The 27,580-nt window shown below is 44.2% G+C and overlaps 1 protein-coding gene and 1 non-coding gene across 4 annotated transcripts in view; both read right to left on the reverse strand.

Annotated features, from left to right (window-relative positions):
* LOC121277051 (guanine nucleotide-binding protein G(I)/G(S)/G(O) subunit gamma-7) overlaps window positions 1-27,580 on the reverse strand; it is a 294,950-nt gene that overhangs the window by 20,359 nt on the left and 247,011 nt on the right. For all 3 annotated transcript variants that reach the window (XM_041185971.1, XM_041185969.1, XM_041185970.1), the window contains one exon: window positions 60-166. In XM_041185971.1, the coding sequence (XP_041041905.1) occupies window positions 60-137 (78 nt within the window). In that variant the 5' untranslated portion in view covers window positions 138-166. The remainder of the gene's footprint in view (window positions 1-59; window positions 167-27,580) is intronic.
* LOC121277584 lies at window positions 12,473-12,579 on the reverse strand. The gene has a single exon (XR_005942943.1). It is a non-coding gene; the product is annotated as a U6 spliceosomal RNA (small nuclear RNA).

Consider the following 27,580-nt stretch of genomic DNA (forward strand, 5'->3'; position numbering starts at 1 on the left):
AGAAAATAATTTTTTTTCAGTGGAAAACGTTAGTTAACAGGCACATTTCTAGATCTCACCTTGATCCTTTCAATGCCAGCTTCAATCCTTAACTGTTCCACCATTTTTCTTGCCTGAGCTATGTTGTTCGTTGACATTGTCACAGTTTATTCAACAGGCCAACTTTCTAGATAAGGAAAAACAAATAATTAATTACCACAAAAAGCATAAACACAAAACTATTTATGACAACAGAAAATATATCAACTTTCATGGCAGGTTTAGTGGTGTTCCTAAAAATATATATTTTCAAAAAAAATTGCAGTTTAAAACCTTTTATGGGCTGTCATATTTTTGACATTTACATATTAATACTCTCTCACACTTGTGCAGACATTTTATATCCTCTATCATGTCTGATAGCAAGTCCACAAAGCAGCAGGACTGAGTTGGTGGATTGGTTGCACTAGTCTGTTAGAGATGTGAATGGATAACCTTGGTCGTAATTTCTTTTTACCTCCCATTCAAATTTAAACAGCTGAATAATATAACCCATATAAACCTTAGAATTTTTAGTAGCTTTAGACAATAGTGCTGAAAATTTGGCAGGCTTCCAGTCCTGGTAACTATCATCTAGTCATTCTTGATGGTACGTGGATGTCAGATGAGGGCATACTGGCCTCAATTGTGAACTCCTCTGACTCTGCCTATCCTCAGAGTTTGGGTTAAGTCAGGAAAATATAATAATTTCCATAATGTTACTGGAATTTATTGTAAAATAGAGTAATAGTGGGATGTGTCTATGGCCAGGATTTTCCGGTCTCATTGCGGACGGGACACGCCGCAGGCGAGGCGGCGTCCCAGCCAGAAGTCCACTGCCATGTGGCGGTACCGGAAGATTCTGGCAGTGGGCAGGTGCGGAAAATCCCGACCTATATGTGTATGTGAGAGACTTAATTGAATTAGAGGCAGCTAGCCTGGGTGCTTTGATGTAAGAAGAGAAGCTAGGCTAGAAGTGTAAATTAGGTAAACATGGGGGAGATTTTCTGCCTGTTGGGCAGGCCTGTGATTGGCTGCTTGTGCCATTTTGCGTTGGCAGGCCAATTAAGGCCCACCCAGCGTGACGTGCACTCGGAAGCGCTACCTGTGCGGGAGGGGGGAGAGTTGGGGCCTTTGCTCTTTCGCGCACGTGAGTGAAAGAGCACAGAAATCTTCCTGAGGCACGGAGTTGCCTCCGGGAGATTAATTTCAAATGTGAATTTCAAATTAAGAAGCTGAAAAATCATTTACACGTCCCCTCATGTGACAGCGTCACATGAGCTGGGACATGGTTTTCAGATGTTCCAAAAATATTTATTATTGTTATAAACCCTTCATGAAACCTCATTCCACCCTTAAGGTTGGATGGGCAGCTATAACAGGCCTTTGACAGTTCGGCGGGTGCGCAGCCGGCTCCGGTGTGCACCCACCGAACAGAAGATCATAATAACATGTGGTGATGTCTGGACACCTGACGTCACCGCGCATCATTTTATGTGTCGGTGTGCGGGGCCCGCATGCCCACACATAAATTGAATTTGACTTGTTCAGGGTATGATATTTCTTTGCCTGGGTATGTGTCTTACTTTGCCTTAATGCAAGCATAACTGGGAGTCAAATCAAGTAGGAGATTTAGAAGTTATCATTGTAGTAATTTGTGGATCTATGTATGTATTTAAAATCATTTCTCTTATTAATAGATGTTTAATCTAGTCTTGAAAAAACCTATAAGACTTGGAGTAAAAGCAAAAAACTGCGGATGCTGGAAATCCAAAACAAAAATTAAAATACCTGGAAAAACTCAGCAGGTCTGGCAGCATCTGTGGAGGGGAACACAGTTAACTTTTCAAGTCTGTATGACTCTTCAACAGAACCGGTAACAGAGCCGGTACTGTAGAGCTTCTGTTGAAGAGTCATACGGACTCGAAACATTAACTGTGTTCCCCTCCACAGATGCTGCCCGACCTGTTGAGTTTTTCCAGATATTTTTATTTTTGTATAAGACTTGGGGGTCTTGTTACTACTGAATTCAAGGCATGCATCTTGAAATTTATACAAATTGCAAGTAAGTTGTGGCAGATGTTACAAATTTCCTTCTGGGATTTGAACAGCTCAGCATTTACCATCTGCTGTGTCATAACAGTTGTGCACAGAAAATGCCCGCTTCGACAAGGTAATGCCTGTGGAGTTGTACAGGTTAAGTTAGTATTTTCAAAACAGGGAAGAAAATCAGGGGAAATGTTATTCAAAATATCTTCTATTTTCTTTGAGTTACTAAAACAAGGTGCTGGATTTTACGCTCCCCTACTGGCGTATTTGAAGGTGGGGAGGGTGGGATTGCATTAAATCCAGCATGTGCTGTGCCTGCTGCTTACCTGCCAGCTCCTGCCAGCAGTGAGATTTAAGCAGCAGTGGTAGAGGTCCATGCCAAGTGTCCAGTCTGGCCCTTCCAGTTCCTCCTCCCACCCCCTGGCCTTTCTACCCTGGCCCCAACCCTCTCACCAGGACCAGCCACCTTCGCTCTGGTGAGACCCCAACACTTAACTCAAATACCAGATTCAGCATTGCATGCCTTCCTTGCTGCCACGTGTAGTGCCAGCAGTGGCCACCACTCCTGGTGTAGCTGGTACTGTAGAGCTGCTGGCCTCTGATTGGCTGAGAGCTCAGAGGCTGGACCTCCTGTTGCAGAGGGGCAGAAGTACCGCCTCAACTCAACTAATGGCCAATGGGCTATTCACTTCCTATGGGGTAGTTGCTGGGTCTGTGGACGGACTTTTTAACTAGGAGGTGGGGTAGTTGGCGGTGCAATGGCCCCATTAAATACAACCCAAGGTTTTCTGAATTGAACTTACAATGCCACTTTTTATTTTGTGCTGCTCACTAACATGCTGTCAGTCATAATTCAACTGGAATCATCTGTCTACAAGAGGGTCTATTTTAAAATCAAAGTACTGGTTAGATAAGCTAGAATTCTGCTGTGTAATCTGTAGCTGTGATGAAGCGGTTCTGGGTTTTACGATAAAAATACCTCACAATGAAATAACTTAATTTCAAAACCTCTCTGAAAAGTACTTGATAGCCTTTTGTGGAATATTTAAGTAGTAAATCTGTGTTAATAATATCCCTTCACAATACAATATTTTGGAAATTCGAGCAAAATATGATAATGAGAAAGAAAACAAAAAACTCACCGTGGGACAATGTAGCATTAAAAGCTCCAGAGAAAGTGGATACCAGGAAAATTAATACTAACTGCAACCAATAATCTGTTCTTAGGATCTTATATAGCTTGGCTCAACCCACAAGAATTCTATCCTTAATGTTTGAGTTCTTTAACATCAAGGATTCCTGTCACAATTAATCCAGATTAAGAGTGAATGTGTTGTTAAGTATTTTGATGCTTTAATATTTTGTATGAAACAATATGATTCTTAATGCCCCAGGTTGTACCTAGACAGGTTGACACTGCAGCTTTGTCTAGGTGAAGCAATAACTTTTCATTGTAGCCTACTCATTGTACAATTTGTGTTAGCTATATAAACTAATAAAAGTCACTGTGTTTGATGAGATCCAGACTTGTTGGGCTTGATTTTTCATTCTGAGGTCAGAAACCTGTTGTCTAGATAATTTCTGAGTTCTGACCCTGCGACTTCAAATCATAATGCCCTAATTGGGTTGGAAGCGAGCTCAGCATACAATTCGTGGTGCCGAGCTCTGCGAGGAAGCAGGAGCTGCATGCAAAAGGAGCAGTGGTGAAAGGCAGATGGCAGCCAATATGAGGCCTGATACTACCTTGCTCAAGAGAGGAGGCTGGAATTTGGCGGGCCAGAAGCCTCAGCGCTCAGAGAAATGGCCAAACGGTAATATGCCTTATCTCACATTGAAACCCCTGATAGAAAAGACTTTTCTGATTTAAGAAGAACTTTGCAGCTTCCTGCATTGAACGCAACAGTGAAAAATCCCAGTTAATTGCACTGTTAATGGGCTTAGTAGTCCTCTTCTTTGTCAATGGGCATGCTTCTAAGTTTAGTGCGTGACCGCTGACCGAAATATCACACGAGTGCTCGATGACATCAGGACGCTCATCTGATGTCATCACATGCTATGTTATGCTCAAGTGGGTCGGGCTCACGCCCGTCCACTCAGCCAAAAATTCTGGCCCAGGTATCATTCTTAAATATTCACTCCCTCCACCACTGACATACAGTAGCAGTAGTGTGTACTAACTACATGCAGCAACTCACCAACGCTCCTTCGACAGCACCTTCCAAACCCACAGCCTCTACCACCTAGAAGGACAAGGGCAGCAGATGCATGGGAACAGCACAACCTACAAGATCCTCCCACAAGCCACACACCACCTTGACTTGGATCTATATCACTAATCCTTCACTGTTGCTGGGTCAAAAGCCTGGAACCCCTTCCTGACAGCACTGTAGATGTAACTACACCACATGGACTGCAGCAGTTCAAGAAAGTGGCTCATCACCACATTCTGAAGGGCAATCAGGGATGGTCAATAAATGACGGCCTAGCCATCGACATCCATATCCTGTGAACAAATAAAAAAATATATCTTCTAAATCTACATGCTTCCTTCAAGCCCAATCTACCCTTCCTTGAATGCAGTGTACAGAACTGCTCTAACCAGGGCTTTGTATAGCAGTAGTTTGGCTTCTACTCTCTTTATTCTGATCTTCTAGATATAAAGGCAAGCATTCCATTGGCCTTTTGATCATTTTTTGTTTCTGTCCATGACATTTTAATGATCTGTATACATGGCCCCATAAGTGTCTTTGACCTCCACTGTTTCTAGCTTTTCACCTTTTAGAAAGTACACTAATCTATCCTTTTTAGGTCCGAAGTGGATGACCTCACACTTGCCCATATTGGAATCCATTTGCCACAGTTTTTCTCATTCGCTTAATCTAATAATATCTTTGTAATTTTATGTTTCCATCTACATTGCTTACAATGCTACCTATGTTTGTGTCATTGGAAAACTAGGATACCCGGCTCTCTATCCTGTAATCTAACTCATTAATAAATACAACGAATAGTTGAGCCACAAGACAGAAATCAATGGAATATTAATAGTCACATCCTGCTATTAAGATTCCTACCCATTGTCTTGCTCTCCGTCTCCTCCTGCTGAGCCAATTTCCTAATTATGTAAATAGTTTGCCCTCAATCCAATGAACTTCAACTTTAGCTGGCAGTCTTTTATGAAATATCGTATTCACACCTTCTGGAGGTCTATATAAATCAGGTTCATCAGGTATTAATCTCCACTTTACAAATCCATGTCAGCTCACTCTTTGATTAGTTGAAAATTTTCAATGTTCAGTCATTATAGGCTCTGGTATTAGCTCGACAACAGATGTTCACCTAACTGGTCTATAATTCCCTCGTTTCTTCTCTTGCCTTTCTTAAATAGCAGAGCGACATGCAATTTTTCAATCTAAAGAGATGGTTCCTGAATCAAGAAAACCTGGGAGGATTACAGTTAGGGCATCTGCAATGCTCTCACCTACTTCCTAAGATGAAAACAATCTGGTCCTGGGGATTTGTCTTTAGTGCCTTTGTTTTCATTATAACTGTCAATTTTCTCACATTAATTACGCTGAGTTTCAATCCCTGATTCAATATTAGTTTCCTTGGGATGTAAATTCTACTGTAAATACTGATGCAAAGTAATTATTTAACAGACCTGTCAATTCCTTATTTTTAACTATAATATCACCATTATGAGATTTTAAGGGTCCCATATTGCTATTAACATATTATCATTGCAGAAGTTTTTTTTGTATTGATTTTGATAATCCTTGCCAGTCTATCCTCATATTTGTTTTTGGAGCTCTTACAATGTTTTGTCACCCATTGCTGTTCTTTGTATCTCTCCCAGTTGCCAGGATCTGAGTTATTTTCTGCATTTGTCTATGTTTTTTCTTATGATTTGATATTGTACCTTTTCTCTTTCTTTCTCCATGGCTGCTTTTCTCAGCTCGTGCCCCTAGGGACATAAATTTCCAGTAGAAATGCTCTTACAGTAGTCTATCACTGCCCTAGATTTAGTATTTTGTAAGCACAGAAACAGATAGTTTAGTTACCCACAGTCTGAAATGAATTAGGTGAATGTTAGAGCATACAAGCCTTGTTAAGTTTCAAGCCATCTCTTAAAATGATAGAATATGAACATGAAACTGGTGCAAGAATGTTAGCAGCAGGATCACTAAATAGCAGATCATGTAACGTACAGAATGTTTCTTACCTCTACAAATACTATGGGATTTACTCTCCTTATTTCTATCTTTAGCCATAATTGTTTAGCTGACACAAAACATAGAACTTTAGCATAACTGCACAAATCTGATTTCTTACCTCTGAACGAACTATGGCATTTGCTTGATCTGCAGCAATCACTGAAACAGTGGATTTGCAGAAATGTTTATCTTCAGCATACTACAAACAAGTTTATGCTATTTACTAACTCCTGCCCACTTGCAAAACAACACTTAACAAGAAGCTGAATTTTTTGTTCCTTTCATTACTCATATTTACCTACAAATAACTGCAACAACTGTGCAGCACTATCTTAGAGTTCCCTATTTCAACATTAATAGCAAGATGGAAGATGTGAATTTTCCACATCAGTGCATTTATGCAGTTTCTCAGAAAAGGAAAATGCCCAGGCTCTCTGGAGGAAAAACAAACCAGTGTTGGATTGCCATAATGAGCTAAATCAGGAGATGCTCTGATGACGCTGGCAGATGTGATTTATCCTAGGACATTTCCTTTTTATATTTGAAGATGTAAGTCCTGCATTTACTAATCATATGAAAAAAGTACACAATAATACAGAGGAATACCAGTTCATATCTGTGTCTACCTGTTCACTAAAATTCATGTTTGCTTGAAATTTTAGAATTCTAGGGCAATGCCAAGTGGGGAGGTGCACAAACAGTTTAGATTTAACTATTTAATGCAGCGGGTGGGAATATGTGGAATGGACTAGCCAAAGAGTCAGACAGCAGAATTATCTAAGAGAAAATCTGATATATGTTTAAGTGTGTCAGTGGGGAATATTAGGTTTTGGGACTGCCCATTTGGGCTGGAGAGCCTTTTCCAGTCCTTCAATTTCCTGTGCAAGTGTTCCAACTCGACAGCAAGGTATAAGTATACATTTTCTGAGTTGAGGTTCCCAAGCACAGAGTCTTGTGTGATAGGAGTGAAAAGGTTGGTGCTTCTGATTCATGGTACATCTGATTTGCGCTGCTCATGATCTTCTGGTGACTAAAATCGCTCACTGAAAAATTGGGTGCCCACAATTTGACTGCACTGATCTCCATCGAATGAGATATCCTGTTGAGAATGGAGACTCTCAAAATCGATCTTACATTGTATTGATCCTTGCCATCGACACAAACTTATTCTTTATACATGCCAGCACAGAATTCAATTACAATGATGAAAGGTCTCAGACCCTTAGTGTTAACTCTGGCCCTAAACTTATCTTTGGGGTGGGGTGGAGTTAGGAACAGGCATCTTGGAAATACCGGGTACTTGAATGCCCTGCAGTTTGTGTTTACATTTTTTCTGTAGCTTGCCTGCCACAGCCACCCTGATTGACACAAAGACCGCAGCCAAGCTGAGAGCTGGTAAAATCATAGAAACAGCATAGCACTGTAGGGGCTACTTGGCCCATCAAGTCTGCATCGGCTCTTTCAAAGAGCAATTCAGTTAGTTGCACTCCAGTGCTCTTACTCCATATCCCTGTAATATTTTCCCTTTCAATGATTTATCCAATTCTCTTTTGAAGACAATTACTGGGTCTATGTCCACCACTCTATCAGGCAGTGCGTTTAAAAGCCTAAGCACTTGTCCAGTTAAAAAAAAGCTTTCATCCTGTTTAGTACTTTTGCCAATCTATGCCCTCTGGTTTATTGATCCTTCATCAAAGAGGGAAATTCTACCAGAATCACTGACCCAGTTCCTTTAGACATGAATCCAATACTCATTACGAGGCAGTCCACAAGGTTTGGGGGGGGGGGGGGGTGGTGGTGGTGGTGGTGGTGGTGGTGGTGGTGTGTGTGTGTGTGTGTGTGTGTGTGGGGACGGCGGTGGGGCAGGGTGCAGGACTTGAGGGGGGAATGGAGTCCAGAGAGAGAACTATGATGGTCATCTTTATAAGAAAAAAAGGGAATGATCAATGAATTAACATCAATGGTCAGGGGGAGGCTTTTGCACAGTGATAGCATTATCACCTGTGAATCAGAGGACACAAGATTCAAATCTATCTCCAAATTGTCCCAGTGACTGCAGACCAGAGCTCTGGCTCGGAATTCTGCATTGTCATCTAGTGAGCTGTTCATATGTGGGAGTCCTTCCACCTCTCTCTTGTTGGGGATGGTCATAGCCTGGCTCATGTGTGGCGTGAATGTAACCTGCCACTTATCAGCCCAAGCCTATTGTTTAGGTTTTGCTGCATGTGGGAAGGGACTGCTTCATTATCTGAGGAGTTGTGAACCAATGTGCAGCCATCAGTGAACATCTTCACTTTTGAACTTGTGATAGAGAGAAGGTCAGTGATGAAGTAGTTGAAGATAACTCGGTCTAGGACACCACCCTGACAAGCTCCTACAGTAATGTCTGGGGCTGAGATGACCATCCTCCAACAATCAGAGCCATTTTCCTATGTGCTAGATATGACTCCAACCAGTGGAGAGTTTCCCACATGATTCCCACTGACATGAATTTTAATGTAGATCCTTGATGCCAAACTCAGTAGAAGCCCAGGATCACTCCTCCTGACAGTATTCCATTTTGCCTCATGGATTCACTGCTTCTTGCCTCCTTGTACCTGATGGGTTTCCCGAGGTCAGATCACTGTTAAACCAAGGCACAAAGCCTCATTAAAATATTTAAGCGACTAACCCACTTCCTGAGGGTCAATAGATCATCTGTCCCTCATTCCCCCTCTGTAAAACCAGAAATGGGCAGATTCGGTTCTTGTTTCAACTTTTTAGCTTTTGAACCTCCCATTTGAACCAAACCCAACTGTTTTTGGTGGTTAAAATTACTTCCTCTTTCTCTCTCTTTGCTTTTGCTTCCTGATCTGCTGAGTATTTCTAGCCTTTCTGTTTTTAATACAATTGTAATGGTTATGCAGTCTAAATTTACATCTAGAGTAGGAACAAGAGAGGGAATATTTAACCAAGACCAATTTTTGATAAATATTTAGAAGTAAATATGTTTAATAGACTATGAAAATGCATTTGATGCTGCTTGTCATCAAAAGCTAATAGACATGTTGCTACACTGGCAGTAAAGATGTGAGATTTATCCAGAGCTTATATTGGGACCAAATAGCGAGCATCAAGTTAGAAGCTGGACAATCAGATATGTTTCAAGTGAAGTGGGGAGTACGACAAAGCTGTGTACTGTCACCAGAATTATTCAATTTGTTCACAGAATAAATATTCAGAGAATTAGATGCATTTGTAGGGGTACAAATTGAAGGCAAGAACACAAACTGGTGGTATGCTGATGACATAGCGCTACTTGCAGAATCTGAAGAGGCCTTACAAAATATCACAGAACAAGTAAAACTAGGAGTTTAGAATATGGATTGAGTATAAACACCAAAAGGACAAAATCAATGGTAGTTAGAAGGATTACATTAGAAGAAACTAGGGTGAAGATTGAAGTAGATGGTGCCACACTGTAACAAGAAGATAAGTTTGTTTATTTAGGACAAGTGATAACAGGAAATGGTAGATGCAATGTTGAAGTCAAAAGAGGTATAGAGATAGCCAGAAGTATTATGCAGATGAAGGGTGTGTTAATGTCAAGAACATTCAAGCTTGAAACAAGGGAAAAAACACATGAGATGCTGCATTCTATCCACTTTCCTACATGTCTCAGAAACCTGGACAACAAATAGAAGAAAATAGAGGCCTTTGGAATGTGGATGCTAAGATGTATGCTTAGATTACTTTATACAGACCATAAACATATGAAAAGATGCCTAAAATTGCAAGAGCAAAAAGAGCTCTTAAAAATGACCAGAAAGTAAACTGTCTGTATTTCAGTTATTTCTTCAGAGCTGAAGAGTTACAGGGATCTCTTCTAGAGGGAAAAGTAAAAGGCAGCAGAAAAAGGCAACAGCCTAGGCATATTTGGATAATGGATGTCACAGAACAGTTTCAGATGAGCCACAGCGGATGCGTGAAGATGGTGCAAAATTGACGAGTACGACAAGCCAAGACAGTAGATTTCCTGGTAGGAATAGTTAAAAGCAGCAGCAGCAACAATTGATGCTTAAAGTTAATCTTAAATTACATTGTACTTGTAATGGTCTTGTGTATGGTGAAGAAAGCATGACATTTAGAGGACCATAGTAGTATTTACATACCATATTTTAATTTCCATTCAAGGAGCACTAGCATGGTTCTGAACTATCAGCTGTTCAGCACCCTTTCGCTCTTGAGTATTTTTACATTGATTTCTCCCTTTAAACTTGTTAGTTGCTGAACTGAATCTTCATGAAACAAGGTCAACAATATCCAAATAATTGTTACATTTGCATTTAGTAATTCATTTACTAGTAATTTTCAAATAAGCCTTGTTTCATTAGGCTAAATTAAGCCAAGGTGCTCACATGTTAGGAACAATTAAGAATATCTATACAAAAGGTGGATAAAGTATGGATATAAAATGGGCCTACAGGATTAAGCTAAACTTAAGCAGGGACAGAGGTCCTGGGATAAGGTGTAAAAATTAGTCCATCCACTTAGCAAGGATTGAAGTTCTAAAGTGTCAAAATTGAAAGAACAAGTCAAATAGCAATTAGGATCTTCAGCATGGCTGTCAACACTACTTTTTGTGTAAACATCAATTTTTCTAGTCTTCAGTTGACATAGGGACCAAGAAAATAATTTATTTCCAGATCCTAGCACAAAATGCATAGCTGAGAACTGGAAAAGCTGATTTCTGCATGAAAAGCAGATGTTTGGCAATTATGTGCATTTTTCCTATTTGTTATCTGGCCAGATGTATTTACCAGCTTCAAATCTCTATCCAACCAAATCCAGGTGGAGGATTTACAGGAGACTGACTAAAAATGAGAAGAGAAAGGGGCTTTTCATGATGAGAATGAATGAAAAGCAACATTTCACAGAAAAACAAACTGAATTGTTGAATGTGATCTCAAAACACTAGTAAAGATCCTGAACACCACTGTAATAAAAAAAAGGAATTTAGCCAGATATGTTGCTTACAAATGCTGGTCTTGGTCTAGGGCTATTTTTCAGTCTAACATTGGATTTTGAGTTATCTGCTTTTCTGAAATTGTTCATCAGCTTTTCCCAGTTTTGCATTTCAGCATCTATGTACCAGAAATTCAGAACTGTTGTAAGGGAAGTGAGGTAGCCACCTGTAAAATCCCATGGTAGAGATGTGTAGGCAGGTAGGCTCTCTGACTTATTGGTCAGAGGAGTAGGGGGTAATTTTGCTCTGAGCTGCCTGGGTGCTAACATGATGGGATGGACAACATGTCCATTGTAGAAACTGACAATTTTTGCTCCATTGATTAATTATGAAGAAATTACAAGTCACATGGGTAAAATTCAGAAATCCTTGAAGTGTTTAATCTCCATAAACTGAATAATAATTATATGTTAATGATGAAATGTTAATAAGCAAAACCTTTAAAAGCTGACTGGGGTAGAAGCACTGATGGGTGTTTTATATTCCAAAAAACTCTCAGATGTGGAAAATTAATTCTTGAGTGTGCCAAACTCTTTGTGTTCAAAGGTCTAATGATATGAATCATGCATGAAATACCACCTCTGACTGTACTAACCATTTTTTACACCTCAACACAAGTCTCTGCATCACTCTCTTTTGAAGAGCTATTCCCACAGTGGTATCCGAAGCCTTGAATATAATGCATTTTATAATGCTTCTGTGCTTTGCAGAAATACCTGTCCCTCTTTATGAATATAAAATACATAAAAATTAATGTAATTAAACCACTGAGTTCGGAGTATATTGTATATCATAGCACGCAGCATGATGCCACCTTCAGTGATAATTACTAAATTTCATGGGGAGGATTTTCCCCTCTCTGGGGTGCTGAGAGCTCAGCACTGTCGGGGTGGGAGTGGGAGGATAACGAGCGCTAAGGTTTGCGCATGTGTGGGGTGTGCTCACAGAAAGCTCCCTGAAGGCACAGAGCTGTCTCAGAAAGCTGAAGATTATTAAAAACAAAATTAGATGTTAAAACTACGGGAAAAATGTCAGCACAGCGGACTCATGCACCTTTACAGGATGATTATCAAAATTCTGCCCAAACATTTTATTTAAAATTTAATTACGGAAATGCAAAAAATGCAAAGGCAGCCTGGCCTATTCGCCTGCCTGCCAACCATAAGGTTGGAGTGTTTTGAAAGTCTGAAATATGGAACGCTTCACGAATTTGCGTGTCATCCTTGCGCAGGGGCCATGCTAATCTTCCCTGTATCGTTCCAATTTTAGAATATGTGCTGCCGAAGCGAGCACACCATAAGGTTGGAGGGGCAGTGAAAAATTCAACTTAATTATCAGCTTAAGGGCCTTAATAGGCCTCTTAATTGTCGGCGGGTACGTTGCTGACTATTGCGCGTGTGTGCCCACCAACTGAAATATTCTGCAAGTGCGCGATGATGTCGGACGCTCGCCCGACATCATCGCAGGCTATTTCATGCTTGGGTATGTCGGGCGCACACCTGCACGCTGAGCTGAAAACCCTGTCCCATTTTTCTGATCTGTAAGTCACTGTTGCAACCACTTCAAGCTGATAAACCAGTGAGTTTATTTGATGGTTTATATCAAACAATGACAGAGGCAGAGATCATGCACGCAGTTGCTAATGCTGAAATATCAATTCTTTAAGATTTATAGGACTAATGCAGCAAGCCTGAAGATCGTGCTCTACAGGCCTATTAAAGTTTAAATAAGTTGTAAGTAGATAGTAACTGTCAAACAAAATATAAGATACCATAAGGATAAGGCCCTGAAATTCTGGGGTATCATTTCCGCTGCCAGAAGGGTGGGGAAGTAGGACCCCCAAGCACTAACAGCCAAAGTCACAGACACCACCTCAAAATGCAGGGCTAGGGTCACTTCCCTGGTCTAAGGTGTCCATAGGTGTTTTGGTATTTTATCTCTCACCTTCTGATGCATTCTCTTTCAAGCTTAGAGTGGCATTAGTAAAGCCCGATGCTACCAAGCTTTTAAACATATCCAACTCAAGCACAAAGACAGCAGCTCATCACTGAGTTCACTTAGTCACAGAATGTGAGCTTGGGAATTTGGTGAGTGAGGGAGTTTGGTGCAGTGAAGGAGGAGGGAAGCAGGTAAGTGATTGGTTGGTGAATATTTTGCTCATTTATCTTTCAAAACTCACGTCAGCTATCAGTAATGGTAAGGTTTTATTATTAAGATTTACCATCAGTAGTAAAGCTCATTGGGAGTGGTAGAATTTATTAATTATAAATCAATTAAGAAAATAACAATAAATGAATTAACTCATAATAAAGATGGGTGGGCAGGTGATGTGTTGTGACTGCAGAATGTGGGATTTTTTTGATCCAGGGCAAACACATCTGTAGTAAGTGTCAGCGGGTTGAGGAGCTTCGACTCAGAGTCACAGAGCTGGAGGCCGAGCTGCAAACACTGTGATGCATCAGGGAGGGGGAATGTCACCTGGACACCTTGTTTCATGGGGCGCTGGCATCAATACTGGGCAAAATGGGAGATGTACGGTTGGGACAGACTTCACCTGAACCGTGCTGGGACAAGTCGTCTGGCGACTAGTATACCTAGAGTGGTAGAGAGGGCTCTAAGCTAAATAGTTGTGGGTGGGGGGGGGGGGGGAGGGATCATATGAGAGGGCTTTTAGTAAGTCAAAGGGTAACATCGAGGTAAGACAGCAAGGTAGCGATTTGGGTAAAGATAACCAGAGTTTGGCAGGAAGAAATGGAGAGTGCAAACTTAAGGGCTGCATTTTATCCTTGGCGGGCCTGGGACCGGCTGGGACACAGGCCCCCGCCTGCGATCAGCCCACGACCGCGATTTCACACTGTCTGGCAAATTAAGGCCTGCCCAGCGTGAAACGCATCTTCCCAATGGTTAGGAAGGACTAGGCTGGAGAGGGGACCTATCGGGCTCTGGGTCCAATGGTGACCCCAAAGCCAGTTTAAAAACGGCATAGGAAGCTCCTTGAAGGCTGCCAGGGAAGAACATGTCGTCTGCATTCTGGAGACCGAAGCTATGGCCTCAACAGCGGCTGGAGACGCCAGGAGGGAGGGCAGATCGGGTGTGCACTTGGTGCCCCCCCCCACCACAGGTTTTCGGACGAGTGCCTTGTGGTCCTCTTGGAAGAGGTGGCTGCCAGGACCCTTGTCCCTAGAGATGGAAGGAGGAGGCTCCAAAACAGACAAAAAAGGCCTGGGAGGAGGTGACAGCCCAGGGCAGCAGCCACAATGTTGCAGGGTGCACATGGGTGCAGTGTTGCAAAAGGTTCAATGGCCTGCTGCTCGGGAAGGGTGAGTACCATGTTGGCATGGAGCAGTGTGGTGAAGTATTAAGGGCTGGCCATATCCTCGTGGAGCTCAGGGGTGTTAGAGTCTGAGTGCCAACTGTCAATGGCGCTGGAGCTAGCCAAGGGGGTAAGACCTGGCTACTTGGACTGAGTGCCTTGCGGGCCATGACTCGGATGTGCCCTGCAAGGTGTTCGTCAGGTGGGGCTGGCCAGGCTGCAATGGCGCTACAGGTAGAGAGTGGGCTTATCAATACTCCTTTGTACTTTCAGAAGACATGCTATAACAACTTTGAGGGGTCACGGACAGGCGGAGGCCCCCCAAACTTCCTAATCCTAACCAGATTTGAGCAGGATGCCTTGGAGCTAGAGAGGTGCCACGCACCTCATTCAGCTGGTTGTGGACAGGCTGGGGTGTCAGGTGAAGGTAGGAGTGCAGTGCACCAGAAGTGAGAGTTTCAGATGGTGCAAACGTTATTGATGGGAGCCTCAAAACTGTAGTCCCCATTGATCACTGAAAGATGATGGCACCATGATGCAGATCTCCACTGTCTCACTGGGGTGCCTAGCATGCACAGTTACAGTGTGATGACTTAAACCAATGACGTTGTTGTTCTCCCTTAGACTCGCCAGCAGGTTCTTGTTCGCAGGACCCCAAAGAGCCACCCTTGATGCCAAAGGACTGCCAGGCTTTAGCTGCACCTGCGGCACACTCGCTCTCTGACCCAGACACCAGCACCTCAGTGGGCATTAGATCTTCGACTAGAATGTTGGTGCACAGCTGTGAGGGCACTTCACACTCGCTTGAGGTGCAGGGGGAGGCAGAGAGTGTCCAGGTTGTCGGCAGTCAGAGGAATGCTGGAGGCCAGGACGATGCTCAGTCAAAGGCAGATGATGAGCCTCTGGAGTCATCCATTCAGCGGCAGGTGCTGGATGTCCAGCAGGATATGCGGGAGGATCTTGCAGAGATCCATGAGGGTATGCGTGCCATGGTCTCTGTTGTGGAGGAGTTCATGCGGAGCATGAGCATTGCTTCGACCCTCATGGCTGAGTGCACTGCCTCCTCCACAGAGAGAGTGGCGACTCTCATGGAGAGGCAGCTCCAGGGACAGAATCAGAGGTTCCTGGGGTTGCACTCAGGCCTGCAAGCCCTCGCACAGGCAATAACCTCAGGTGGTCAGTGCTAGTGTGGGAGATAGATGAGGCACCCAGTAGCCCAGATTGGTGCCCATCCATCAATGGCAAGTAGGGGGGTCCAGAGCAACTTCAGGTTGGTGGATGAGTTGCTTGTTGTCTCTACAGGCTCCTCTCAGGGCGCTCTGGATGATGGCAGCATCTCCTCCACCCTTCTGCCAGTGACTGTCGCATCTAACGAGGCTGCGATGACTGGGGAGATGCAAGCCATGGCACTGGCCGCTCCCTCCCAGGAGGGGCCAGCATAGGTTCCACTGACCAGAGGATGCCACCAAGGTCATCAAGGCTAACAAGACAGCAGAGTCAGCAGGCTGCCTCTAATGCCGGTGCCAGCGAAAGGGGGACACCAAGACGCAACATAAGTTGAAGGTACCATGAGCACAAGAGGGACTGTTCACATGTGATCTTCTGTTCTGTAATGTTTTATGTTTACTGGTGTGGAAATGAACCCCAGACATGGTCATTTTAATTTGATTTAATTGTGAAAATTACATAAATTTTGTTTTGTCCTAATGGCCTGAGTATGCTTCACTTTTTCTTTGGTACAGGGTACGCCTGTATGTAATACTGGACGTGAGTGGCTCTATACTTGATTGCACAGGCATTGAGTGGATTTTGGGTTCGAATGAAAGGGTCCTTTCAGACATCCTGGATGGAGGCGGCAGCCCTGACATGAGGCGGAAGCAGACCTTTGGCAGCCTAGCTGAAGGAGCGTTGGATCAAGGCGTCCCTGGTATCCCTGCCTCCACACCCTCAGCCTTCTCCTCACCCCACGCTTCTTCTGACTCATCACTGGATTCATACTCTGTGGCCTGTGCAGTTGCGTCAAGATCCTCTTCCTCCAGTGGGATCCCCCCTTGCCAGTGCCAGATTGTGGAGAGTACAGCATGCGACTACATTCAGTGACACCTGCTCTAGCGGGTGTTGTAGTACAGCCCCTGAATGGTCCAGGCATTGGAAACGAATCTTCAGAAGACCTATGGTCCTCTCTACCACTGCCCTTGTGGAGGCATAACTCCTATTATAATGCTGCTCTGCCTCTGTTCTTGGGTGGTGGAGAGGCATCATAAGCTGCCTTTTCAACAGATAGCCCTTGTCACCCAGCAGCCATCCATCCATTCGGGCTGGAGCACTGAATAACCTCAGCACCTGGGAGCATCTCAGGATATAAGCATCATGGGAGCTGCCAGGGTACCTTGCACAGACTTGCAGAATCCGCGTCCTGTGGTCACACACACTATCTGCGTGTTCATTGAGTGGAATCCCTTCCTGCTAACAAAGGCTGACCTGCTAGCACCTTGATGGCCACGTGTGCAGTCAATTGCACCCTGGATGCAGGGGAACCCAGCAATCGCTGCAAAGCCCCTGGCTCGCTCAGCCAAGCTAGTCTTGTCCGTACGGAAATGTATAAACGTCATTACCCACCTGAACAGAGCTTCTAACACCAGCTTGATGCAGCTGTGACAGCTGATTGGGAAACTCCACAAAGATCCCCCACTGACCCCTGGAAAGAGCCGGAGGCATAGAAGTTGAGAGCCACTGTGACCTTCAGAGCCACTGGGATGGGGTGTCCACCCACACAGCTGAAGGTGATCTCAGGCCCAATCATATGACAAATGGAGGTCATGGTCTCCCTGGAGGTGCGGAGCCTCCTTCGGCATTGCACCTCAGACATATTGAGGTAGTTGCATCGCTGCCTGTAAACCCTGGTAGCAGGATAGTGGTGTCTTCTGCGGACCCTTCTGTCCCTTCTTGCTGGCCCTGCACCCCTTGTGCCTGCGCCTCTCCTCCCACAGGTCACTCCCCGGAAGCTGCATTGGGACACCAGGGCCCCTCTGCCTTCTGCCCCTCTCTTTCCCTCTCAGAGGAGATGCCTCCAGCAGAGAGCACAATCCCCATTACCAGGGTTTAGAAGGCTGTCTGATACCTGGAAGGGTCCACACGGTCAAAATCTTCTGGGGTCCCTTGGAGAAATGAAGCCTAGAAATACTAAGAATGAAGCTCAGAACTGAGATGAAGCTGTCAAGTTCAAATAAGCAAACTATCTCCTAAACTCCTCACTACTCACACTGGCAATGCTGCTGACCCTTTTTATCTCACCCTCGGATGCGGTTTTGCAAAATGTGGGCTGCCTGCCTGACCGTTTTGCCTGTGCGATGAGCGGAAAATCGCATGGACAGTGTAAAATCTGGATCAATTGGCTTTTAAATGGCCTTAAGTGGCCTTTTAATTGATGGTAGGTGCAGCTCCGACACCAGCACGTGCCCACCGACCTGAAGATTGTGCTTGTGCAGGGTGACATTGGGATGCTCGCCCAATGTCTTCTTGCTCTATTTTACGTCTAATCGAGTCAGGCACATGCCCACCCGCGAGACGTAAAATTCTGCCCTAAGAGTGCACCAGCAGATAAGGCCAGAGGTTGCAAAAATAGTAAAACGACAGCATTCATAACAAAATGGATGAAATTGTTGGCACAGATAGAAATAAATATACATGACCTGATAGTCATCACAGAGTCAAGGTTGCAGGGTGACCAAAGTTGGGACCTGAATATTGAAGGGTATTTGACATTTCAAAAAGATAGGAAGCTAGGAAAAGGTGGTGAGGTAGCTCTATTAATTAAGGATGTCATTTGTACAGGAGTGAGAGATGACCTTAGCTCGAAAGAGCAAGGCATAGAATCAGTTTGGATAGAGATAAGAAATTGGAAAGGTAAGAGGTCATTTATGGGAGTAGTTTATAGGCCCCCACAGTAGCTACACTATAGGACAGAGTATACAGGAAGAAATAAATAAGGCTTGTAAGAAAGGCACCACAAGAATCATGGGTGGCTTCAATCTACAGGCGGAATTGTCTCAGATTTGTACAAAGCGCAGTAGCAAGTGGGAAAAATGTTGTTTTACCTGCCAGCCACAATGGTAGGTTTTCACGCCATATCTTCCACTTCCTGCTTTGTTAATTTATGGAGCCCCAGGAAACATGCTGTTTAGCTGGTGGGCGGCTGCTGAATTGACAGCCACTCTGTTACATGACTCCGGGTGCCATATCTAAACTGCAGCCTCGCACACAGTTCTCAATGTTGCAGCCCAGGACTGCTTCACTGAAGACATGGCCCTGAAAGCCAAGAAGAGTTCAGCGACCCGTCACTGGAATACTTTTTGGAGGCCCACCGTGATGTCCTCCACCACCATCCCCTGACTGGCCACTGGAGGTCCAGCATTCTTAGCACTCCACCTTGGAAGGCAGTGGCAGTGGTTGTCAGTGTCAATGCTGCACAGAAGAGGTTGGCTATCCAGTGCAGAAAGAGGATGAATGATCTCATCTCTGATGCCAGAGTAAGATAACCATCTCATCACTCTAAACTCACACACTTTTGACTTTGGAATTCTCTTCCTCAAAAGGTAGTTGAGGCAGAGTCCTTGAATATCTTTGAGACAGAGGTAGATAGATTCTTGATAAGCAAGGGTGTGAAAGGTTATCATGGGTAGGTAGGAATATTAGGTTAAAATCAGATCAGTAATGATCTTATCGAATGGTGAAGCAGGCTTGTGGGGCCAAGTGGCCTACTCCTGCTCCTAATTCATATGTTCATATTCATTGGCATCTCACTCACTGCCAGCTCAAGGCACATCACCACACACTCTCTCACATCTCCATCTGGCCACATCTCCTCTGGAGATTGTCTCCTCAGCATTCACCATCTTGAGGTTACTTGCACAGATCAACATGTGCCCTCGCACACACCCTGAGATACCCCCACTCCCCAGGACAGCCCTCACCCTGTTGCCTCTTCCCTTGCCTGAGGCCAGTTCTCCTCCTTCCCCAAGCAAGCCCTAGTCCTGAAGCCGTTGAAAATCCACCCCCCACCTCCGGCTGGTCTGGTAGGTACAGACCTGCCCATGAATTCCCCTAAAAGTATTGTGGTGCCACCTGTGATGCCTGATGCTGATGACCATGAGTGCTGTCCGAAGCAAGGTAAGCAAACAAACGTTGCAGTCCTGAGCGAAATGCAGCTTGCCAGGTGCATGTCGCTTATGTACAGTTATGAAACACGTTGACGTGTGCCCGGATGATCCAGCATGGGGGGATGATTCCAATGAGCAGGGCTTATAATTGACAGGTGGAGCGGACGATCGCAAACTGGTTTCATGTGTAAAACCGATTTTTGGCATTCTCGCCATATTGTGCCCTCCTGAACCCGCCATGACGACCGACGCCAATGGGGCTGGAAAATTCCTGTCTACATGTAGATTGGACAAATCAGATTGGCAAAGGTAGCCTGGAAAATGAGTTCAGTGAGTGTATGCAGGACAATTTCTTAGAGCAGTACGTTTTGGAGCCAACCAGGGAGCAGGCATTTCTAGACTTGGTAATGAGCAATGGGACAGGGTTAATCAATAACCTCATGGTAAAGGTGCCTCTAGGTAACAGCAATCATAACATAATAGAATTTCATGTGCAGTTTGAAGGGGAGAAGTGTAGTTCTAAGACTAGTGTTTTAAACCTGAATAAAGGTAATTAAGGGTATGAAGACAGTGCTGATCAAAGTGAACTGGGAAACCAAGTTAAAAGTAGAGATGCAGTGGCAGACTTTTAAGGAGATATTTAATAACTCTCGGCAAATATTTATCCCAGTAAGAAAGAAGGGATCTTTCAGAATGATGGATCATCTGTGGCTGAATAAAGAAGTTGAGGATTGTACCAAATTGAAAGAAACACTACAAATCTGCAAAGATTAGTGGTAAACCAGAAGATTGGTCAGATTTTAAGAACCAGCAAAGAATGACCAAAAAATAAAGAGAAAGGAAGTTGAATATGAGACAAAGCTAATATAAATATTGCAAATATAAAAACAGATAGTAAGAGTTTCGACAATAATTTAAATAGGAAAAGGGTAACCAAAGGTAGTGTTGGTACTCCAGATAGAGAGACTAGGGAATTAATAATAGAAAACAAGGAAATGGTGGAGGCATTGAACAAGTATTTTGTGTCTGTCTTCACTGTAGAAGACTTAGGCCTGAATTTTTCCCTCCCTGAGCACGCACAATCGGTGGGTCCAGGAGCAGATGAGAAATGCGCTTCTGACTGTAATTGGCCCCCAATCGCAATCTTATGTTGGCTGGCCACATAAAGCAGCCTGAAACATGGCCGGAGAATAGCTCAGCACTGCCATTGGGGCTGGGAAGAGGGCGTGCGCCGATGTCACTGTGGGTGCTGGTGAGCGCTTCCACTGAACTCCCTGAAGGCAGACAGATGCCTCAGGGAGCTGCAGACCTCCAAATAATAAAAGAAAGCACAATAATGTTGCAAAAAATGTTCATGCAGCACAATCAAGCACCTGAAAGCATACCTCTAAAATTACATTTCTGGGGACTTTTTTAATTTTTACATCCTAATGGAGATTTCATCCCGCACTTAGATGAAGTTTCATCAAAAATGTAAAGCCCGTGCCGCCTAGCCGATTGGCCCATCCACCAGCTGTAAGGTTGGATGGGCCACAGAAAATCGCTGACAATTGGGCTGCTAATGGGCTTAATTGCCCTCTTAATTGTTGGCAGGCGATCCTCCGACTTTTGCACGTGCCTGCTGAACGAAATATCACGCAAATGCGCGATGATGCTGGGACATTTGCCCGATGTCATCTCGTGTGATTTCACGTCCGTTCGGGTCAGGTGTGTGTCTGCTCATGGGATGTAGAATTCTGACCTTAGAAAACTTCCCATACATAAAAATCAAAAGATAAACAGCAGAGAGGAACTTAGTACAATCACCATCACCAGGGAAAAGATGTTGGGAAAACTATTAGACCTAAAGGCTGACAAGTCCCCAGGGCCAGTTGGCTTGTATCTTAGGGTCTTAAAAGAAATGGCTGCAGGGCTGGTAGATGCATTGGGTTATAATCTTCCAAAATTCCTTAGATTCTGGATAGGTCCCAGTGGATTGGAAAATAGCTAATGTAACACGTTTATTCAAGAAAGGAGGGAGACAGGAAGCTGGAAACTAGAGGCCAGTTAGCCTAACATCTGTCATAGGGAAACTGCTAGAATCCATTACTAAGGAGGTTATAGCAGCATACTTAGAAAATCATAATGAGGTCAGGCAGAGTCAACATGCCTTTTGAGTTTTTTGAGGAAATAAGAAGCAAGGTTAATAAAGAGTAATAATTTGAACTCTTGCACTATATTTGATGCCTTCCAGTTGATAAGTGGGTATTTATGTGCCACTTTCCCAATGTTCCTGCTTCTTTAAAATACAGGCTTCATCACAGGTTACAAACACAGTGTTTCCACAGGATTGCCTCTTTTTTCATTTTTAGGGTGTTTTCTGCACAGGCTCTTTTTTTAAGGCTGTTTTTCTGATGAATGCTACAGCCAGAACTCTTCCGATGTTGCTGTGGGGACGCTCCCACACTTTTGTATTAGACCCCACCCACAAAGTGATTCAACAGGGTATCACAGACAGCAGTGCAAGTGTGCTGTTTTTCCTGATTTCTGACCCGCAGAACAGTCGAGGACATTGATCCTGTGGTTATTAACTTGGCCCCCTCACCACCAAACTGGTTGCCGTGTGGCTACTGTACTCAGATAGTCTTGCCTGTCTGCATTGATGCTTAACATGCCTCCTGTCTGTGGTGGGGTCTTCTGCACTGTTGAACTCTTGGGGTATCATCAGCCAGTCCAGGTATGCAACTAGCTTTCACTTTATCGTACTTGGTGATCAGAATTGCTCCAACGATATCACTCTGCTGTATGTGGTGTCCTTCAAAATTTCTGAACTGCAGCCGCCATATTATATGATTTATTCCTTTATAGTGTGAATGATATGGGAGTCACAGGAATACAACCAATATATATTGAATGTGGGGGTTCCTTATTGTAACTTGAACTGAACATACATACACACCATGGGCAGAATTTTCCATTCGGCATGCGGGCGCTTGCCCGACACACCGGAATGCTGAATGATGCACTATGATGTCAGGTGTGCATCCCCATATCATCGCAAAGTCGCATGATATTTCGTTCGGCCGGCGTGCGCCGGAGTCGGCTGCACACCCGCTGATAATTGATAAGCCTATTAAGACCATTGACTGGGTAACTAACCTGAATTTTATGCTGCCCATCGAAGCTTACAGTTGGCGGGCAGGCAAAAAGGCCAAGTGGCCTTTACGTTTTTTTAGGAAAACTCATCCACAAGCGGAATGAGGTTTCCTAAAGCTTTTAGAAATTAAATAAAAATTTTTTTGAAAAATAAAAACATGTCCCATCTCATGTGACACAGTCACATGAGGGGACGTTTCATTAAATTTTTATCGTACTTATTTATTTTTTGAAAAAGCGCTTCAATCTCCCTGAGGCATGGAGCTGCCTCAGGGAGATTGAAGCACTCTTTCGCGTGCATGTGTGAAAGAGCACTGGACCTGACTCTCCTTCCTCACCCCGTCTGCACAGGTAGCGCTTGGCGCTACTGCTCACGATCTACGCAGGGCGGGCCTTAATTGGCCTGCCCGTGTGAAATTGCGGTGCAGAGCCGATCATGGGTGGTGGTTGACTCTGCGACTGCCCCCGCCGGGCCTGCCCGATGAATGGAAACCCTGGCCCATGAGTACAAGAGCATGTTTACACACCTCTTACTCTGCTAGTCTACACGCACAGCTTCCACGTCATGTGAGACATGACTTAGCAAGTCCTTCAACGGATTACAGCCTTCAATGGATCACATCTTTCAATGACCCTTCACTTACACTCTCTTAAAGTCATCCCACAACAGGCTCTGGATAGGCGACCGATCTGCCACTTTCCTGCTGGCATGGCATGGCATGGCAGAAGGAAAACATTGGATTCGCTCCCCCACCCCACCACCCTGACACCTTCCTACGCCTTTATACCAGCCTTCTCAGCCCCCAGGCTGTCCCCAAAGGATTGGTAAAATTCTGGTAATTCTTTCAGCGCAAACCCTAATGAATCCCTTTATCATTCTAAGCACTTCGATTAAATCATTCCAAACTTTCTAAACACAGGGTACACAAGCCAAGTTTATGCAAAACATCCTCATAATTTAACTCTTTGAATCCTGGTACCATTCTGTGGAACCTTTGTCAAAATATATTTTCAGAGAAAAAAAAATACTGCGGATGCTGGAAATCTGAAACAAAAACAGGAAATGCTGGAAAGACTCAGCAGGTCTAGCAGCACCTGTGGAGAGAGAAAAACAGAGTTGATGTTTCGAGTACATATGACCCTTCTTCAGAGCTCTGAAGAAGGGTCATATGGAGTCGAAACATTAACTCTGTTTCTTGGTCCACAGATGCTGATAGACCTGCTGAGTTTTTCTAGCATTTTCTGTTTTTGTTTTATATTTTCGAGGTTTGGTGCCAAAAACTAAATACAATTCCCAAGTTGAGGTCCAACCAAGGTTCTGTACAACGGAAGGTTTACTTCCTCACTTTTGAATTCCAACCCCTTGAGAAAGAAGCCAACATTTTATTAGCCATTTGAAATTCTTTTTACACTTGTGTACAGCTTTTAGCAATTTATGTAGGTGGGTACTCCACAGCTCCTAATCCTTGGCCATTAAGAAAATGTTCCAATTTATCTTAGTTCCAAGTCGGATAATCTCACACCTCTCAACATGGAGCTCCACCTACCATGGTTTTTTGACTGTCTTTGAATGGAGGCACACTAAGCATCAACACACAGGCAGGACTTCTGCCCGATTGAGGGGTGGAAGCCCCATCTCCAGCCACTTAATGCTCTTCGGTGTGTTAAGTGGCTGTGGGGCTGCTGTGATTGGGACAGATGCGTTACCTGCCAACTTTTTGAGTGGTAGGGCAGGAAAACCCTCCATCTTAAAAATCCTACCCATGGAAGAGTAAACATTTGAAGTTGCACAAAGGCATGAACTTCAGTGTGACACACAATGTTAGATTGTTAAATTTATGTTTAATGTTTAAGCCATATAAATATTATTAGTTTCCACCACTTTGCTATATTGCCTACTGGCTGCAGTGACCTGAAAAGTGGTCTTTACACTTGTGATGAACAGTAAGACAAGAATTGATGCCAATCGGTGAATACTGTGAAAGAGATGCTTGGTTTTTTGTAGGAAGGTTTTGTGCTCGGAAAAGGTGGCGTGAGCAGCGAAGTGGTTTTAGAATGTGGCTGTCAGATAAGTGGACAAGGTGGAACCTCGCAATAAAGAGGGAATCCTGGCCAGCAATATGCACTGCAGCTGGTACCTTTGCTGCATCATGTTCCACAAACTCCTCTGAGTTGTCCGAAGAAGCTCTGTGTTTTGTGCCTTGTTCCTCCTTCATGTCCAAACTTCGCAGTTGTGCAACAGTCTGCAGAGCGCAGCACATCATGACCATTCTGGAGATCCTGGCTGGTGCATATTGAACAATGCCTCAAGGTCTGTCCAGATACCTTAAGTGCATCTTCAGCACATGGATGGCTTGCTAATGACATATCTGACTTTTACTGTATCATTCTGGAACCTCATTGGTTGGGTTCCTCGTGTGTGGCAGCCACATTTTAATTGGGTATCTCTTGGGGAGAATTTTCTCCCCGTCGGGGGTGGGGGCTGGGCAGGAGTGGACGGGGAGTGACTGTGTGCTGCCGTGTTACGTGGGTGGGCCTGCCCAGCGTGACGAGCACTCGGAGCGCTCCCTGTGCGGGTGGGGGGGAGTAGGCTGAGTCGGGGCCTGCGCTGTTTTGTGCACGCTCGCTTCAGGGAGATTAGTTTGATTTTTAAAAATTTAAATAGGAAAGAACAATTTTTTTAAGACATATCCCCCTCATGTGACAGCGTCACATGAGCTGCAACATGTTTATGAATTTTATTAAAAGTTTTTACTGAAATTTAAAAACCTTCATGAAACCTCATCCTGCCCAATGGTTGAGGTTTCATGATAAATGCAGCGGGTGCGCAGCTGATTCTGGTGCGTGCCTGCCGAACTGAAGATCTGAATGATTCACGGTGGTGTCAGGATGCATGCCTGACACACCGTGTGTCATTTTACGCGTTGGTGAGCGGGGCCCGCCCCCGCACGCTGACCCGAAGATTCTGGCCCTTGTCCTCGAGCAGTACAAAGAGATCAAGGAGGATGGACTGTCATAGGACAAAGCATCGTGGCAGCTGTCCAGGAATTTTGCGCACACCTGCATAAGCATCTTTTTGTGGTTGCAGACCAGCTTCACGTTGATGGAGTGGAAATCCTTGTGGTTGATGGGGGAGCTGGAGATGCCTTAATTGCCACAAGCACGCAGTAGATGACACCCTGCACTTGTGAAAAGTCAGCTAGAATTTCAATCTCAGAGACTACTCGTTCTGACTGGCAACACTGGTGGCAAAGGTGACATAATTGCCTGTCCTGGCAAAGAAACCATTATTCATCTGACTTATGCAGTTCAGAGCTGCTGACTGTAAGATCCTGCAATATCTTTGGCAAAGCCCTGGAAGGAGCCAGAGGAAAGGAAATTATTTGGGGGGGACGACTTTGAGATCCACTTTTAAAGTGTTGTCACCAGGCCCACTTTGAGCAGAACTTGTTCCAACAAACTGCAAACGTCTGCTACCATCTGATACATGACGCTGAGCCTCCTAAGACACTAGTGTTCTGACATGTCAAGGGAGCATATCTGCTGCTTGTACACGCTATGTTGCGGGCCTGGCCTCTTATGAGTGGCACCTCTCTGCTCACGCCTCTTTCACATGGAGCAGCGGATCTGTGAAGAATAGGCTGTTGTTGCTCCTGCTGGTGCCGTTCCTGTTGGTGCTCTTCCTGCTGATGCTGCTGGTCATCCTGGTCCTCATCTGAGGTCCAAAGTCAAACAGAATAACAGGCATGTGTGCTGATCTGACAGATCAGAGCTCCAAAGTGAAGGTCAGATGTACAAATCTCCAAAGCTGTCACAGTCTATCCGAAGTTGTAAAAATCACCGCTAAAGTTATAAAAATAACCTCCCTTTCACGTAAACAGGCAAGAAATCAGTTGTGAGGTTTTAGTACTTGTTATTGCATTTCTCTATCATGTCTTCAGCCCACTCAATTGCCAATATGCTCTTGCCTTACTTTCACTGGTATGTTCTAGGCTGCCTTTCTCTCAAGAGGCTTGCTTGATTGCATCCTAAATCGCTGCAATTGAATGTGGGGATTGTAGAGTTGGACCCGTCTCCCCAATATGCCAGCTCGTTTTTAATCAATTGCCCCCGCATCCACTCCCAAACCCACCTGCAAGTTAAAACATCCCCCCTGAAGTGAGTCCGCAAAGGCAGCAGGAGGAGTTCAAAACGAGGAAAGGTACAGAATGATGGGGTGAATCTGTCAGAGTGAATTTATCTTTCTATGATAAGTAACCAGCCAAGTGGGCTAGTATACACATGCTCATTTTTGTAATGGCATGTTGAATTGATCGTACCAAGTAACTTTCAGTATACTAAGTGCACTGCGTGTTTAATAGGAATAAGATAGTTTACAAACTGAACTAAATTCTGCCTCATCTAATGTTAACTCAGCCTGTCTTTAGATTAAATGAGTACATGAGCTTAAGGTAGAACGATGGGATTCAGATTACTGTCATATTCCCGATTCTGCATGGACAGATATGGTGCAGTTGGGGTCAATTTCCATAAAAAAAGCATGCAATCAGACTACTTGAGGGAGAAACTGATGCCACTGAAACCAAAGAGATACCTGTGGTACATAGCATTCAAATTACTTCCAAAATCTGATAAAAACTGAAAATTCAGGAGCCACTTAGCATCTGTGCAGAGAGAAGCATAACAA

Source organism: Carcharodon carcharias, chromosome 4, assembly GCF_017639515.1.
Source record: "Carcharodon carcharias isolate sCarCar2 chromosome 4, sCarCar2.pri, whole genome shotgun sequence".
Classification (NCBI taxonomy): domain Eukaryota; kingdom Metazoa; phylum Chordata; class Chondrichthyes; order Lamniformes; family Lamnidae; genus Carcharodon; species Carcharodon carcharias.